This window comes from Primulina tabacum, chromosome 16, assembly GCF_025594145.1.
Source record: "Primulina tabacum isolate GXHZ01 chromosome 16, ASM2559414v2, whole genome shotgun sequence".
In the NCBI taxonomy this organism is placed as follows: domain Eukaryota; kingdom Viridiplantae; phylum Streptophyta; class Magnoliopsida; order Lamiales; family Gesneriaceae; genus Primulina; species Primulina tabacum.
In genome coordinates, this window is record NC_134565.1 from 1,886,624 (window position 1) to 1,905,594 (window position 18,971).

General features: G+C 35.9%; 1 protein-coding gene across 1 annotated transcript; it reads left to right on the forward strand.

Moving 5' to 3' along the window:
• Positions 1 to 3,998: 3,998 nt before the first annotated feature.
• Positions 3,999 to 17,240, forward strand: LOC142530190 (protein REDUCED CHLOROPLAST COVERAGE 3-like). The gene is made up of 23 exons (XM_075635989.1): positions 3,999 to 4,375; positions 4,475 to 4,536; positions 4,644 to 4,736; positions 4,863 to 4,935; positions 6,408 to 6,704; positions 6,805 to 6,866; positions 7,334 to 7,465; positions 7,559 to 7,600; positions 7,685 to 8,212; positions 8,914 to 9,068; positions 9,564 to 10,050; positions 10,997 to 11,059; positions 11,141 to 11,242; positions 11,344 to 11,652; positions 11,723 to 11,815; positions 11,895 to 11,996; positions 12,083 to 12,187; positions 12,769 to 12,902; positions 13,445 to 13,628; positions 13,808 to 13,939; positions 14,368 to 14,480; positions 14,561 to 14,639; positions 15,308 to 17,240. Exons 1-23 carry the CDS (start codon positions 4,306 to 4,308, stop codon positions 16,916 to 16,918), a joined length of 5,028 nt encoding a protein of 1,675 aa, XP_075492104.1. The 5' UTR covers positions 3,999 to 4,305; the 3' UTR covers positions 16,919 to 17,240.
• Positions 17,241 to 18,971: the final 1,731 nt, after the last annotated feature.

Here is an 18,971-nt window from a genome sequence, read left to right on the forward strand (position 1 = left end):
CGGAGTTGGAAGACGATTAATTAGATAAACAGCAGTTTGAAAGGCATAATACCAATATTTGTTAGAAAATTTAGCTTGATGAAGGAGAGTTAATCCAGTTTCAACAATATGTCGATGGCATCTTTCAGAAGTGCCATTGTGTTGAGGTGTGTGCGGCGGGGTCTTGAGATGCTGGATTCCAACGGAGGAAAAAAAAATTTGAGAGCGGTATATTCACCACCACCATCTGAGTAAACTGAAATAATGGATCGATTAAAATTTTTTTCTACCACAGCTTTGTATTGGCGAAAAAGGTATAGACATCAGATTTTAAGCGTAAAGGATAGAGCCAAACATATTTAGAGAAATGATCAACAAAAATCACATAATAATTGAACCCATCGACAGATTGAACAGGAGAAGGACCCCAGACATCAGTGTAAATTAAATCCAGAGGGCCACGACTTTCCAGACTTGAATCACCAAATGGAAGTCGTTGACTTTTGTTACATAAACAGGACTGACACAAAGGAGTTGGATTCAAGGAGGAGGATAGAGACACCAAACCAAATTGAACTAGTTTGCTAATTATTTTAAATGAGGGATGACCAAGGCGCCCATGTCAAACCGCTGGAGATGCTTTAACAACAGTGCCAGTGGACAGTGCCATGGGAGAGATTTTATTTTCAAAATCTGCAGACGGCCACTCATACAGATCATGCCGATTCTTTCCGTGGAGTAGAGGAGTCCCTATACGTAAATCCTTGACAACAAAATATGAAGGAAAAAATTCAATTGATGTGTGATTAGACTAACAGAATTTAGAGACGGAAATCAAGTTTTATAAAGGGAACACAGAGAACATTTGATAAATTAAATGAGGGAGAAAGAGAGACATCACCAGTGTGAGTTATTGGCAAACCTGATCCATCACCAATGTGAATGTCATCGGGACCTTTGTATGGTTGGTGGAGAGATAAGTTGGACATATTTGGAGTGACATGGTGGGATGCACCAGAATCTAAGATCCAAAGATTTTGTGTTGCGGTAAGGGGTGGAAGTGCAATGTGGTTGGCAGTCGGTCGACGCAGACGAAGGTGTGAAAAAAGTTTAAAGCATTTGGTGGCTATATGACCAGGTTTATCACAGTATTGGCAAATGACTTCAGAAGAAGACGAAGTTGTGTGAAATGGTTTGGAGAATCTGTTTTGAGGACGAGGGGTTGGAAGAAGACCAGGCGCAAAGGAAAAAGTGTGAGATTTGGAAGGTCTGTTGTTGTTATAGTATTGTTTGACCAAATTTGCAGTGGGTGGGGTTAGTTCGACATTGTGTTTGTCTTGATGAAGGAGGAAGGTTTCATGGTCAATGATTTTATCAAACAATTCTTCGAAAGGAACTACGGAATCACTAGTCCTCATAGCTGTAATTAGCTCTTTGTAAGCAGGGCCTAATTCACGAGTTGCATAGACGAGGAGGTCGGCGTCACTAGGAGGGTCACCGATAATGGTGAGCTCATCGGCAATTTGTTTGATGGACACAAGGAAATCAGCAACAGAAAGATCACCACGACTAATTGTGCTGATTTTATCTTTGAGATGAATTATATGAGTTGTAGATCTCTTAGCATAAAGACGAGAGAGTTGAGTCCATGCTTCATGACTCGATGTTGCTGAAGAGACCAAAGGGATGGTAGATTCACTCAAGGAGGCAAGAATAGCATGAAGGATTAATTAATCTTGACGACGCCATGGAATGTAGTTTGGGTTTGGAACGATTTTTCCATTGTGAGTTACGTTTTCAACTGGGCATGGTAGACTACCATCAAGGTAGCCGAGAAGATCCAGCCCAAAGAATAGAGCGTTGAACTGAGCACGCCATGAAAAATAATTGACTTTGGTGAGTTTAAGAGGGAGTTGTGCTGCCACATTAATGGTAATTAAGGTTTTGAGTAGTGTTTGGAGACATATTGACAACAGCTGAAGAAGATCCAGAGGCCATTTGGAGGAGAGAAGAAAAAAAAATGAAGCTCGTAGGAGGAGGGCTCTGATGCCATAAACGGTATGCAGCCGAAGATGTTCCTTTGTATATCTGAAATAGTTTACATGGTGAAATATTTATATGACTATTTCCGTAACAAATGGTCCTACATACATGGAAGATGATAAACACTATCTTATCATTTGTTGTAAATTTGAGAGATAATCTAGAGAGGATTCTGAGGATGGTTCGGTTGAGATTTCTCTAACACTACAAACATAGAAAATAGATTTTATTAGGAAATAAACTTTTTAAAAAATAGAAAATCATATCTAGAGTTAATTTTAATCTCTTTGTTAATATCATTAGTCTAGAAATCCAAAACTATATTACTTAAGTATTTTTAAGTGTAATATTATCATAAAAGAAAAATATAATTAAGGAATAAATTATGTCTTGCATGCCAATGCATGTTTTCCTATCAGTTACAAGTAAGGGTGCTAACGAATCGAGCAGACTCGAAATTTATTTAATTTATAATCCAAATCATCAATTTCGAGTCGAATACTAACATATATGAATTTTTTTTGGGTTAAAATCGAGCACATATTATTTGGTTCTCTAATTCACGAGCCATTCGCTATTTTTAATATTTTATTCATATAATATAATTATATATTTTCAAAATTTTTAGTATTTATATTGGAGAAATAATTCGAATAGTTCACGAATATGATCAAATATTTCGAGTTGAACTCAAACTGAAACCATAATTCGAGCCAAACTCGAGTAAAAAATTTAAATTTTTCGAGCTTCAAATCAAGCTCGAGCTCATATATATATATATATATATATATATATATATACACACACACGATTCGTTTAGTTTCCACCCCTAATTTCATCATCTTTGAAAATGATTTTTGAATATGTACGTAAGTATATATGTCTGTGTGTACGTGTGCGTGCCTTTTAGATAAACAAACAAATGGCAAAATATCGAATGACTTGAAAGCACATGCGTAGCTGTGCCTTGTGTGCTACTTACAAAGAGATAGTTGTCCGAAGTTCATGTCTTTTAACCTATGAATGACTTGTGTCTGCTATTTCACAGAATAACAATCAGTATTAATAAAAACATTTATGAATTAGGATGACAACCTCCCCACGTTGGAGGATCCGAAGCAAACCAAATTACCTTCACTATTTGTTACACTAATTCTCCGCGTTCTTTGAACAAAATTATAGTAACGACAAGATTTTAAGGAGATGATAGTTCGAACCCACGTTAAAATAAAAATTATCTTTACACGTAATAATAGAACTAAAACCAATCATTTTTATCAAAGTTTGGATTCGTCGTGTATTTAATTGTTTCGACTCGATGTAGTATATATAATGGATTTGAAATCGAAACAAACCATGTTAATTAACAAGGAAAAATTGATAATTTGGTGGAAATTAATTACCATATTAAATAGATTAATTAAGTAGCCATTCACCTACTAAAAAGTGCCAAAATGGGTCTCAAAATCACCACACAAATGGGATGAAGAATCAAAGATGCCAACGCTTGATAAAAACAAGCAACCCGGCTGGAGGAAGAAGGCCCAATAAAAAAATTCCACGTGTCAGGAATCCAATGGCTACCTCTAACCCTCCTAATCCTTTTTTTTATTTAAATTTTTTAATTAAAAAATAAAAAAAATATTTGAGTCTTGTTTGAGTCCAAATAATTTGCATGGGCTATAGTTCCTCACAAGAAAAGGACATCACATATATTATGTTTTAAAAATATAAATTAATTTCATGTTTTATAAAATTATACATCATAAACTAAAATTTGAAATTTTCATTTATATGGCTAAAAAAAATTAATTTTATAAAAAAAAACTTTAAATAATTAACAAAATTAAGTATAAATTTCAGGTTATATATATAATAATAATAACAATAGCAAATGGAGAACTAAGAAACCAAGAAAGAGAGGCCAATATTTATTTGCAAATCCTCTTATCAAATATAAACCCATATATAAAAACCCTTATCCTATCTTCTCCACCAAACCTTCACAAGATTTCATTTCTCACCAAAAAGCTCAGCTCATAATTCACACACTCTCTTTCCATTCTACTTCTTGTCTTCTTTTTTCCATTGTTTACCAAAAAAACCATACATGGTTCCTTAGATTTCTCTTGGCTTTTCTTCTTTCTATTCTTCCTCTTGGCATTCATGTGTGTCTTGGATTACTTGAATTTGCTTTAACTATATATAGATATATGAACATATAAATATTTTCTTGTTATTAGTAAAAAAAAATAATAATAATAAAGAAAGGATTGGCGAGAAATGGCACCTAAGTCGAGTAGGAGCAAAGGAAATAAGGCTAAATCAGAAAGGAAAAAGAAAGAAGAGAAAGGTGAGCATCTTTTCTTGGAATCTACATATATATATATATATATATATATATATATATATTTGTTGTTTCTGTGAGTTTTTTTTTTTCTTGGTTTTGCAGTTGTGCCAAGTGTTCTTGATGTCTGTGTAATCACCCCATACGAGACTCAAGTTGTGCTCAAGGTACTAAATTTGATATATTATTGTTAATTATTCACATTTGATTTGATTATTTTTCGAAAATCCCATTTCGATTTTTTTTTTATAAATATTTTTATCCATAAATGAAGGGTATCTCGACAGACAAGATTCTTGATGTGAAGAAGCTGTTGGCAGTTAACGTTGAAACATGCCACCTTACAAACTATTCTCTTTCCCACGAGGTAAGTTCATATCACACACAGACACACAAATTGGTCTGTGTGTTTTTCTTGGTATTGAAGTTTGATAAAAACAACAAATTAAAAATGGGGGTTTTTTTTTTTTTTGAATTGTGTGTCTGCGAACAGGTGAAAGGACAGAAATTGAGTGAAAAACTAGAAGTCACCAGCCTGAAGCCATGTTTGCTGAGAATGGTTGAAGGTAGGCACAACTCTTACTCCTAAATGTACCATCAAGTATTTGGTTGTGGGGTGGTAAAAAAAATTTATAGTATGCCTTAAATGAATATTTAGGTGGTTGTTTTTTTATTGTGGATCCCCATTAAAAATTTAATTTAGTGTGAGGTCTAGATTGATAATTTTTTGTGTTGAAATTTATTAATTTTGTCCCATTAAAATAAGTGGGAGGGTAAGAAAATTCTAGATTGGATTGAGTTGTAACCTCAATTTGATCGAAAACTTCATTTTTAGTTCATGTAAAAAGGCTGCTTGGTTAATCAAGAAAACTTATTAAACTCATCAAAATGGAGAAAATGAGACAAATTTCTATTATATCTTCGAGGGTTTTTTTTGCATTTACCTTTATTACATTGCAAAAGTGTACGACATCTCATTACATTGCAACAACTAAGGCAAATAATTGAACTTCTTCTTTGAACCCAAAAATTTGATTTTTTTTTTATAAAAGAAATAAAACATTCATGGAGAATTACGTTATTCTGAGAAAGTAAATTAAATAAGCATTACATTATTACGATTATTCTGAGAAAGTAAATTAAATAAGCATTACATTATAGCCGCCTCTATGGATTGGCCTTTTTCAAGAATTATTAAGTATCAAGCCAATCACTTTCCCATGCTTGCCATTCACCACAATCATCGTAGAGTCAAATATAGAATAAGAAAAAAAGAAATTAATAAAGGGCATGTCGAGTATTATTTTAAGCAAAAACTCGTGTGAGATGGTATCACGGATCGTATTTTATGAGTCATATCTCTTATTTGGGTCATCCATGAAAAATTATTACTTTTTATTGTGACTATTGGTAAGGATGACCTGTCTCACAGATAAAGATTCGTGAGACCGTTTCATAAAAGACCTACTCTTATTTTTATATAAGTGATGCAACTTAAATTGTAAAAAAAATTTATATAATTTTTTTAAAATAAAATAAAAATAAAAATGAGTCTTTCTTACCTACCCATGTAATTAATTGCCCACCAAATTTGAAAGCCATGTTTTGTGCCAACAATTTTCGATTCAAAGGTTAAAGTCTTTGTCCATCCATGGCCAAAGTCGGTCCTGTTGACATCAAAATTTCAAATTTAGAGAAAAATTTTAGGTTCGAAATATAATTGTAATAAGCGATGAGTTTTTTTTTTATTTTACCTTAAATAAAGATGGTAAAATTAGTAGTTTAATTAAGTAAAAAATTTTAAATAGTACTTATTAGAATAGTTAATCCAGTCAAGAAAACTATTTTAAATAAATAAAAAATGTGACCTCGACTTCCCATGTCGATTTTATTCTTTAATGATTGCAATAATCAAAGCCTTGAAACTGACTTCATACGTGAAAAACGTGCTTTGAATACAAAAATTGACTTAATAAACACATTTAACATTTGGCCCGACGATTCCATGTTATTAACGAAAATGCCACTGTCACTGCAGAGGACTACTCCGATGAGTCGCTCGCTGTATCTCACGTCCGGAGGATTTTGGACATCGTCGCCTGCACGACGCGATTCGGAAAACCTAAGGGAGGTGGGTCGGAATCTCGATCGAAGAAGAACAAAATCCAACAGAGCGCCGCCGTGGCACGGACACGCAATGGAGAGTTGCAGTCACCGGAGATTACGCCTCTGGCGATATCGGAATGTCACGATATGTTGGCGATCCAGCCTATTCCAAAGCTCTCGGATTTCTACGAATTCTTCTCGTTCTCTCACCTATCTCCTCCTATACTTCGTCAGATCACTTCTTCCTCCACTGTTTCTATGATTCTGCTTGGTTATTAGAATCGTGTACATTTCTCCTGAAAAAAAAAATGGCTGCTAAAATTTTGCAGATTTGAAAAGAGTGGAATGTAATGGAGAAATGCGGCGAGATGGTGACTACTTCGCAGTACAGGTGCGGTTATTTGAATTCTTTTATTTGTGGACTGTAGTGCTATTTTTTGGTTATCATATAAAAGAGCAACATTCTGATCAAAATACTTTCTTTTGCTCCCTAGTTCATCTGAAAGATGATATGGTATTCCTTGTGGCTGTTGCATACTTACATTATTTGTTTTGGTATGCAATTTTGGAGTCTATGTGGAGCTTTAATATTTTTGTATGAAATGCCATCGTGTTGTCTCATTTTCATTGTCTTCTGCTTAAGACTAAGTTATAATTTATCCAAAAGATTTTAAGTGAAGAACTTCCAGCTAAGTCAATTTGGCTTCTATCTACAAGAAAGCTGCTGAACAATGGAGGGTTAAGGCAAATCTCAACCTATGTGTATAAGTCTTAAATATTGTACAAAGAGGTGGATCGAGCATTATATCTGAGATAATACTTACTGTTACAGTTGATGATATTACGATGTGGTTGCAGATAAAAATATGCAATGGGAGGACAATACAAGTGATGGCAAATGTGAAAGGGTTCTACACTTTAGGCAAACAAGTTTTGCACAGCCATTCTTTGGTGGATCTTCTGCAACAACAAAGCCAAGCTTTTGCCAATGTGAGCATTTCCACGTGATTTTGTTGCTCCAAAATCCAAATGTGTTAAGACCTTGTGGTATTATAGGACAATTAATTGATACTTTTTGTGCAGGCATATGCATCCTTGATAAAAGCTTTCATCGAGCACAATAAGGTAACCTCTTATTTAGCTAGGAAATTCTCATTCAATTAAGGTTATACTAGAAGGAGAAATGAGTTGTTATGGTATTCATTTCAGTTCGGTAACCTACCATGTGGTTTCCGTGCCAATACGTGGCTTGCTCCTCCGTCTATTGTTGATTCTGCACCGAACTTCATACCCCTTCCTAGAGAGGATGAGAATTGGGGAGGAAATGGTGGAGGCCAGGGAAGATGCGGCGTGTATGATAGTAGACAGTGGGCTACAGATTTTGCAATATTGGCTAGCCTTCCTTGTAAAACTGAAGAAGAGAGAGTGGTTCGAGATAGAAAAGCATTTTTGGTTCATAATCTTTTTCTAGATGTCGCCATCTTTCAAGCGGCTTCATCCATACAAAAAGTGATGGATTCCACTGCTAACGACACTGCAAATTTTCTTCCTGGTTCAGTTGTGCATGAGAGTCGCGTTGGAGACCTTTATATTATGGTGAAAAGGGATGATGCGGTCGCAAACTTGAAAAGGGAATTAAAGATATTTGGTTCTAAAACCTCTAATGATTCTGCTGAAGAAATTTCTCGACAAAATCTACTTAAAGGAATAACTGCAGATGAAAGTGTAGTAGTACGTGTGAGTATCTCCTACTTTCTCTGCACAACTATTAAATTTTTGGCTCACCTTGCATTGTTACACCTGATTATTATGTCTTTTAAAATGGAGCTTATGGATTAATGCACCGCCAAAAATGAAATTGTAATTTTTAATAATTAACATTCATCTGTAGGTTTAATAATTATTAGATTATTTTGTTTCAGTTTTTGAAATAGAAGTTCTGAAATGATGGTGCCTCTACTCAAGGATTAGGTGAAATCTATACAGGATCTTGTAATGGAGAAAAAGTAGATAAGCTCATTATTTCGTATTCCCCATATAAAAATAAGAGTTAAATTGTGTGTATTTTGCTTTCTCAAATTTATCCATATGTGAATTCTTTAAATTTCAACAGTAAGCCTGTTTCTTTGTTTCTTTCCATAAAGTTTGATGTGGGTCAGAGTATTAATCTGTTAGCTAATCTCTTATTTTCTCTTAGATGAATAACGTATAATTATCACCTCACATTCTCATAAAGAGGTCACATCTATTTGATGGAAGAAAATTAACCGTGTCACTTTTTATAATCATAATTTGTGTATGATGCTAACTTTCTTTTCCCATCGTAAACTATATGACAAATTGAATTCATCGGTTTTACATCATTGCCCCTCAATACTCCCTTCTTTAGCTAGGCAAACTTTGTTATCTGCGAGAGTGAAAAGTGTCCTTATTTTCAGGATACTTCTTCCTTGGGTACAGTAGTTGTGAGGCAGTCCGGCTACACTGCAACAGTTGAGGTAGTTGGAAATGCTAAAAGGGGAAAGAGCCTTATTCAAGATGTTCTAGTTGAGGATCAAGAAGATGGGGGGTCCAATGCGCTTAACATTAATAGGTTGTATGACTCATCTTTGCTTATTGCAAATGTGTGCTACACACAATGTGTTTGACTGCATGCTAGAATTTCCTATTGCTCAGTTTTTTGCATCTGGTACACTAGCATAAGCGTTGTTCAGTTGAAGCATTGCTTACAATGGATTCCACAAGTTGTTGCTGTGTGATAAGGAATTGGCGGCTAATATATGATAGAGGAACATTAGCATCATTTGCCTGCAGATGTAGTTCATAATACAATATATCGTTTAAAATTCATTTCAATACCTAAGTGGGTGGCTTCCTTGTTAGATCCATTGGATGTCTCCTTAAGGTTATGTTTCACAATGTAAGTAGGCGAGTCGCCAAACTTGAACCTAGGTGTTTAGTTGAATCATTTGTTGTCTTTCTTATTTGTCGTATGTTCTGAAAAACTGACTACACAATTTGACGTTTTGACATTTTGACTTACTTATATCCTTATTTATATATTGATAAGTGGTTCAATCATTTACAGTTTAAGAGTAATGCTTAATGAGGCATGTACTGAATCATCTGTCAGAGGCCCAACTCTCAGGCCTGATTTGATGGATGTTGGCTCTTCAAGATGTCTGGTCCAAAAAGTAATGAAGGATAGTATGAGAAAGCTCGAAGATAGTCCTGCTGTGACAAGAAGTTTCATCAGATGGGAACTTGGTTCTTGTTGGGTACAGCATCTACAAAAGCAGGAAACACCAGCAGATAAAAGCTCTGGTGGTCACAAGGGAGAGAATGAAGTAATCAAAGGACTCGGGAAACAATTTAAAATGCTAGCGAAGAAGGAAAAGAAAGCACCAGCTCCTAGCCTAAAGGATGAAGAGCATTGTGCTGGATCCAGCAGCCTAGAAATGGAAATTAAGATGGGGGAGTCAAAGATCTTTGAGTCTGCACCTGAGTTGCTGAAATATGTTCCAGAAGAGGCCATTTCACGTTTGAAAGAAAATGGGGTCTGTCTTCATACCAAGGTATTATTTTTAACATGACTAAAATTTAAGAAAAATGGTTCTTGACCCAATGGTTCTCTTCATAACTTTGAACTTGTATATTTAAAAGGATTGAAAAGAATAATCCAATGGTTCTTTGTTACTTCTCAAATGCCGATCTCTGGCCTCCAAGAGAATGAGGTCGATTGATGCAGGAAGAAAGGAAAGAAAATGGGTCATTGAGCTGGACTCAAAATAGATAAGTACTAGAAAAGTGAGCATAAATGGCTATATTTGTAACCTAATAGTGTATCTAGGTTTACACCCTGATATTTACTTGAGAAGAGCTCTTCAGTTTCGGATATCCTTTCTCCAATCGTCTCTACCTCCTTCCTTTTTTATTGTTGGCTGCATGCCCCATCTCAAGTAGTATATGTTCTTTTTCGTACCATAAATCGCTCTACACAACTCTCATTATATCCTAGCATACAAGGTTCTAGTCTTCTAGTAGCCATTGGAGTTGAAACTCGTATTGGTTGCCGGAAGTACTAAACAATCACAAGAGTTGGATTTTGACTTGGACGGACAGGGTAGTACAAAGTCTTACTCTCCCTCTACTCAGGTCTCTCGTCTGAGAAGGAATGGGTGTCTTTGATGGCATTTTAGGTGCCATAAGGCTATAATATAGATTAACAAGATGATTTTCTTAGTCTCGAAAAAGGATAGTGGGTTGTGGCTTTGTCTGCTGGCAAGACGAACACCTTCAAAAAATTGTGGCAGTTCTTGGGGTCAGAAATATGAAATTCCAAGACTATCCTTTTGAAGGTAGTGGATGTAACTTGATCCGCTTGAACACCATGAAGCAAGATGGGTGAAGTACTCGGCTCGAACAATTTGAGCTAATTCTTCAAGCCCTATTATTTTTTCCTTCAATGTTTAAGATAATTCCATGGCATGGGTCCTTATAATTCACTGCTTCAACCTGCAGTCAGTGGATGAGCTGGTCAAGATGGCACATGGATATTATGACGATGTTGCGCTGCCTAAGCTGGTATCACTCGCTAATAAATGTAGTCATAATGAACTGTTGGAGTGCTTCTAAAGAATGAGGTTATTTCTTTTCCTTTTTCAGGTCGCAGACTTTGCATCATTGGAACTTTCTCCAGTAGATGGGCATACATTGACCGACTTCATGCATCTTAGAGGGCTACAAATGCGTTCTTTAGGTCGTGTGGTGGGTGAAATCTGCCTTTGTGTGTGTGTACAAGTGCGCTTATATGTGTTTCGCATGAAATTCTATGCTTCAAGTTGGATAAATATTATTGTTTAAAACAGGTTGAACTTGCTGAGAAGCTTCCTCATATACAGTCTCTTTGTATTCATGAGATGGTTACCCGAGCCTTTAAACATTTGCTTCAAGCTGTAATTGCTTCTGTTCAGAGCATGGATAGCATGTCCACTTCAATAGCCACAGCCTTAAACTTCTTGCTAGGGTCTTCCCAATCCAAAAATGATGACGTGCAAGATCAAGCGCTCAAATTAACATGGCTGCATGTATTTCTAAAGAAAAAATTTGGTTGGGAACTAAAAGATGAATTCCGACATTTGAGAAAGTTATCTGTACTCAGAGGACTTTGTCATAAGGTTCTACCTTAACTTATTCTACTAAATCTTGTATAACTGGGAAGGATTTAGTAATTTTTCTGTTTTTTAGGTTGGGTTAGAGTTGGTTCCTAAAGACTATGATATGGACAGCTCCACTCCATTTAAGAAATCTGATGTCATCAGCTTGGTACCAGTCTGCAAGGTAGGTGCAAGCAAAAACTAGAAAATCTAATCACGTATCAAGTAATCTATGATAACTTCTTTGAACTTCAAAATTACAGCATGTAGTATGCTCTTCTGCTGATGGGCGAACTCTTTTGGAGTCCTCCAAGGTTGCACTTGACAAAGGGAAGCTAGAAGATGCTGTTAAATATGGAACAAAGGTACTGTAGTTGTTCCCTGTATGTAAGTGATTTGTGCTGTTCTCATGTCTCCATAATAAAAATTTACGCTTAATTTTAAACTGAAGGCTCTGGCAAAGATGATTGCTGTTTGTGGTCCATATCATCGAACAACTGCAAGTGCTTACAGTCTTCTAGCTGTTGTTTTATACCACACTGGAGATTTTGATCAGGTGATGAAGTTTTTCAACTTGATTTTGATGTATATAACTTAATTATACGTCACCAAATACTTCCTTCTCCCTCCCCACAAAAAAATATTTAATGAATTGATTAAATGAAGTAAATAAATCAACGCTGTATGGATGTCAGAGTGGAGGTTGGTATTATAAGAATTTAGTCAAATTTGAAGAGTAACTGCAATACTCCTGAGGGGATGTTGAAATTTGAATTTCCATGATGAAACATTGTTTTATGATGGTTGTCAATTCAATAATAAAAGAATGGCAGTTCTAGTTATAGTGTTCTTAACAGCATACACTGAAAACCTGAAAAAGAACAGACAAATTTTTGTTTTTATTATATATGCAACTGCCCCGCATCATTACTGGATCTTATGAAATAGTCAAAGTTTTAATTATTGTCAGGAATTCCATGAGCGATATTATGCAGATTTATCTAGCTTCTACAGGATGTAAGACCATTTTCTCGAAGTAGGATGTGCCATGATATAGTGCATGCAGACCTATGAGTGCTTAATTTTATCGAATGGGAGGATATTCAACCTGATTGTCTTTTAATTGTTCTTTTATAGGCAACCATATATCAGCAAAAGGCGTTAGATATCAATGAGAGGGAGCTTGGGCTTGATCATCCTGATACAATGAAAAGCTATGGAGATTTATCAGTGTTTTATTACCGTCTTCAACACATTGAGTTGGCTTTAAAGTGAGTTGTATATGATTGTTAGATTCTCGAAGTGATTTTATCATCTGGAATTGCATTTTGCTCTCATATCATGATCCTATAAAGGTGCATCTAAATAATTTCTATGTTGAAAGTAAGTTACGAGGTTGGATATCCTGAAATTCAATTGTATCCCTGTTTTATCTGTAGTCAGCCATTCATCCAAGAATGTATTTCAGCTTCTAAACTGGGTGCATTTAAACTTATTTCGTCAAACTTGTGATTTATGCTATTTGGGTCTATGGAGGCAATTTAAAAAAGAAAAATCTTGTGATTCTTACTATTTCCCATGCATCATTTATATTTTCATGATCAATCTAGTGATCAGCATCGTTCTTTTCAATACATAGTAATTTTCTTAACAACGGCATAGACTTTTCTTATCCTGTATGAAATTTACTTATTTTAATTGGTTCTCCCCCTCCCTCCTTTTTCCGGTTTTTCCTCCTTCAGCACAAAATTCTTGCATCTCTTCTTGTTCTTAGCTTCTTAACGATAACTTCAACGTGTTTGTCTATGAGCAGATATGTGAACCGTGCACTGTACCTTCTTCATTTTACATGTGGACTCTCTCATCCTAATACGGCCGCTACATACATAAATATGGCTATGATGGAAGAGGGTATGGGCAATGTTCATGTCGCTCTCAGATATCTGCATGAAGCCCTCAAATGCAATCAAAGATTATTAGGTGCAGATCACATACAGGTAACTTCTGTACAAATCCATCAGTGCTACCATGTGATGTCCATATTCAGACATTCTGTGGATGCACTAACAAGTCATGACAAACAAGCTGCTGCTTATTTGCATGCATGAATATCATGCCCATGCTTACCGAAAAATAATGGAACTTGGCAGTTAATATGTTTGTCACTGTCTGACAGACTGCTGCCAGCTATCATGCGATAGCCATTGCATTTTCATTGATGGAAGCATATTCCCTGAGCGTGCAGCATGAACAAACTACATTGCAAATTCTGCGGGCTAAAATGGGAGCAGAGGATCTCCGGACTCAGGTTCACAAATTTATGAACTCATGCCTTCCTCTTGCTATTAGACTTACATTTATTAGCTATTTATGATTTGCACCATGCTGAAAGGTGGAAAACCTTTGCCCTTGTTTCTGGATGTGTACTTGCAATTTTTCTTCTCCAAGTTGGCCGACTTTGGAACATTCAGTTTAAACTCATCTACAGAAAGGCTCTATTGTAGAATTGTGAATATCATAAGTACATGCATATTATATGAAAACCGTCTGCCAAAAGCTTCTGCTTATAGCTATTGGAAATCTAGGGAGCTTTCTGTTTTGATCATGGCTGCAATTTTTATTTGTGAATGAACCTTCAGACACAGACACTCTAACAAGTGGCTTGCTATGAAGGTTTAACAAATTCGTGACAACATTAAGCAAGTTGGGTAGATAATATTTTCTGAGTACATGTAGGATGCTGCTGCATGGCTAGAATATTTTGAATCAAAAGCCTTGGAACAGCAAGAAGCAGCACGTAATGGAACTCCCAAACCAGATGCATCTATTGCCAGCAAAGGCCATCTGAGGTATCCATATGGTATCTCAATTTTACTTAATCTTTCACCTTCCATATTGGAAAACCAATACAATCAAAATTCTTATGCAGTGTGTCAGATCTCCTAAATTATATAAGTCCAGATCAGGAGCCAAAATCAGCTGATGCTCAGAGGAAACGGCGTTCAAAGGTATTCTCTTTTGCGTAGCAAGAAACAAGAACCTTTTTATGGCAAATTTATCCCTACACAGATCACTAATCTACAACTATGTAGGTGAGATTTTTCACCAAGACCCCTCATTAGTTCATTATCCTTTGACTGATGGTGTTGGTATCGAAATCAAATTTAGTTGAATTAAAGACCTTTTTCTTAGAATTTCATCTTGTGCGCACTGAATTGATCTCCATTTGCAAAACGTTCTACTTAAATCCCCAGCAGAAGTCTAGGGTCAGAGAGAAATTCTCCTCCTCGTTCCATTCAAGAAAATCAGCTATTGAAATTATTTTATTTTTTAAAAAAATATTACATGAATGAATATCTGTTTTGCTGTGGTGCATGTCATTTTCTTCTGAATTGATCTCTACTTGCTAAATTATGTTGCCGAGAACTGTAATACCAGTAATTTTCTACGCCTGCCATTCAACTCTCTGATAAAACGTAGCTTTCTTCCATGATGGTTTTCTTGATTATTATTGACCTTTGTGGTGAACAACATTTAGTTCCTATTCTTTGATGCAAACTCGTTTTGTTATATGAGATATGCACTCATCATTATTATTACTGAATTTTTTATTGAATAGATAAACGTTTGGTTCTTCTTAGGCTACAAATTTACTTTCTGCAATATTTTCTATTAGGTTTTTCCAGTTGCTGAAAAATCCCATCTAGAGCAGCAAGGGGGAAAAGATGAAAATGCCGTCAGGAATGAATGTGTAGAAATCAGTGTAACAACCGAAGAAAGTAGCAGTGAAGAGGAAAAGTCAGATACCAACTCCTCCCAAGCACCATTATTTATCGCCGAAGATATTTTCGTGAGTCCATTTTCAGAAGAAGGCATTCAAGAATTGAATTTAGAAGCGTGGCAGGAAGCCAATTCGAAATCACGGCCCAGTAATGGAGCTGGTAGAAAGTTTAACAGAAAGCGTCCAGATCTTGCCAAGATAAAGACAGATAATTCTAGAGATGGCTGTTATTTAAAGGAGGTTACTTCACTGGGGGGTAAGGGGACATTCAAGACAGTTCCTGCTGAAGTGACTCCCCTGAAGCAAGCTACCTTATATACGACTGATGGTTCAAGTAAAGCGCAGGCAAAAATTTTGATGTCCAGAAGTCCTGCATCAGTAACTAAAGCTTCTCCAGTTCCTGCCACTCTCATAGCATCAAAATCATTGTCATACAAAGAAGTAGCCGTGGCAGCACCAGGTACGGTTCTAAAGCCCTTACTGGAGAAAGTAGAAGAATTAAGTGACGAAAAATCTGGCAATCAGTTCTCCACAAGTCCAAAAGAGACAGCACAACAGGATGTGAGGGCAGGAGTTTTTGTAGAAGACTCATTGCCAGATCCCAAGAATGCTGAAGGGGACAGTGAAGGTGAAGTTCTTGAAGCTAGATCCGAGTTGGCAAACTCTTGTTCGGATGCTGAAGATATTTCATATCCCGGCAACCAGGAGAATTCTGTAGAAACAAATGGAACCAAGCTTTCGGCTTCTGCCGAACCATTCAGTCCAGGTTCCTACTCTTTGACGCATTCATTAAAATCCACTTCTGCCATAAGTGTCTATGACTTAGTGGCCAGCCAAGGTCCACTCGCAGAGCCAATGGGGTTTCAATCAGTTGCTGTTAGAATTCCTTGTGGTCCAAGATCGCCCATGTATCGTAGAGCAAGCCATGCTTTCTGGGTCAGACATGGATTCCCAAATCACCAAATCCCAGTTTCTGAATTAAATGGCTTTACCATGAATCCAAATGCACCTGCATTTGTTCCTAGAGGTGCGTGGCAAATGAATGCAACCGCTAAAGATTCAGAACCTAGCAACAACACCAATTCATACGACAAAAAGGTGCATTCAGGTTCTGGAGGAGAGAATCTCGTTGAAGAAGTAACTGAAAGGACCAAGAAAAACGGGTCTGATGCAGTGAAGGCGGAGTTAGCAAGACAGGTTCTTATAAGTTTCATGATAAATTCAGTACAGAATTCTTCTGACCCCACTAGCATCACTCCTATTAGTGACAAGAAGTATGAATATTCTAGTGATTCTGCTGAAGCAATTGCAAATGACAGTGCAATCATAAAGATCTTTGATGGTAATGATAGAAAAACTCATCAAATGCAAGATGTAAACATGAACAAGACAAGAGACAGCGAAGGATTTACGCTTGTCACAAAACGCAAAAAAAACCGGCAGCAACTCCCAAATGGTGTGCATGGCTTGCACAGTCGACAATCCTTATGTGCGTCTGTGAGGTGAAAGAGAGTTTATCCAAAGATTTAGACGATTGTTACGCTTCTTCAACAACAAATGTCAGAGGTATGTGCCTTCACATGAAAATTTAAGCTGTGGAAATGTTCCAAGATACAGCATGGTGGAGGTGTAAACAAAGTATTTCTCAATAAATTCCTCCGGGGTGTTCGATTGGTGGACCTTGGTGGTTTCTTCGCCTGAATTTTTTGGCGTAAGTGTTCGTATAAATTTGTTAATTCTTTGCTCTCTTGCGGTTTAGTTATAATTATCTGTGAAGACACTTGCCATTTCTTGAGGAATTGATAAGTTTCCTAGGGTCAAGCTCTTATATTCTTTCCAGTATGTTGCTTATAGATAAGTTTTTGAATCTTTTAAGGATTGAAGATGCTAACAACAGCGACAAAATCTCCATTATGGAGTTTTCCAACAATTAATCTAACTAATACAAGGGGTTACATATATTTTTTTCACCTGGACTCACACAATGTACTACAATAAGGGAAAAAAATACATTCCACTAAATTAGATTTTGATTTCACCTCCAACAGCAAGGCGTTAATTGCTGCATTTTGTGTTAGTCACAACGGTATTTTAGTACCCTTCTTTTTATTTTTATTTTATTACTTTTGTGCTTCTTTGTTCTTTGTTTTTTTATTATAATATTAAGATTTATTACAAAAGAAGGAATATTTAATGTCGCCTCCTAACATGAAAAACTATTATGTCAAATAATGTTTCCCAAATTATTACATAGTTTGCAATTCATTAAAAACAAACATCTAGCCTCAGGTGTAATTTCAATTGTAAGACGGATAACTTATCATTTTATTAAAAATTATTTTTACTATTTAATACTATCCAAATTTCACAGAAAAACTGTTTTCGGTAATTTAAACTCTATAAAAATGACCACCCTGCTATTATTAGTTAAAACTAAGAAGTCCGAAAGGAAAAACTCATATTTCATTTTTCATATTCATGTCTCACATACATATTTCTCCGTCTCTTCTGACCACATTTTTTCTAACCAGTAACTATTTTTTTCCAATTTTTTCTTTTGCTGGAACATTCTTTTCATTCAAAATCAAAATTTAAACTTTCTTTATTAGACGCATATATGTTGGGTGCAATAATTATCCCTGTTTGGTAGAGCGATCGAACCGTGCTGCTTGAGCTGCTGTGCGGTTTAAAAGATTTGAGTTGCACCATTACCATCAGCTATAGCTTTTGGTAAAGCGGTAAACACTCGGTCCTACAATTGTTATCAGAGCCAATGTCACGGGTTCGATTCTCATTGATTGCAAGGAGTACAATTATTGGGAGGGAGATTGTTGGGTGCAATAATTGTCCCTGCTTGGTAGAGCGATCGAACCGTGGTGCTTGACCTGCTGTGCGGTTTAAAAGATTTGAGTTGCACCATTACCACTAGCTATAGCTTTCGGTAAAGCGGTAAGCACTCGGTCCTACAGTAACTATTCTTGCAGTGAGTTTTGTATTTTATAGATTAGAGTTTGATAGATGAACCTTGTTTTTATCATCACAGATACAAGCCAAACCCATTAATCCCATCACAGCAAGCCCTCTGCCCTATCAAAGGAATTTCCACGTCCAAGTGTATGTTTAGTTGCTAGTAATTAATAATAATGATGTGACACTAACATGGTTGAGTTCATTCCATTTATTACGCATAAATATTCAAATTTTGGCTTAGTCGAGTTTGTAGTTAGATTTTTGGTACATGTTGAGCTTGAGATTAACTACTGTACGATGTACATTTTTAGTTGTTTATGAATTTTATGTCATGCTTAGAAATAAAATCATATTAAATTTGTTCATGCGTAGAAATTAATAAATGAGTCTTCAATTATTTGTCAAGTGATTGCGACAGTAGTTTGAGTTATGTTTTTACTTCTTAATTTGAGTTTTTGAGACGGTAATAAATTGCTTTACATGACTTTTAATAAAGTGAAATGCTTATGTCGCTGGCTTAATGTTAAATTCTTCATTTGTGCACATTCCTTCTACTTAGGTACTTGGATGTTATTAATTATCGATATTA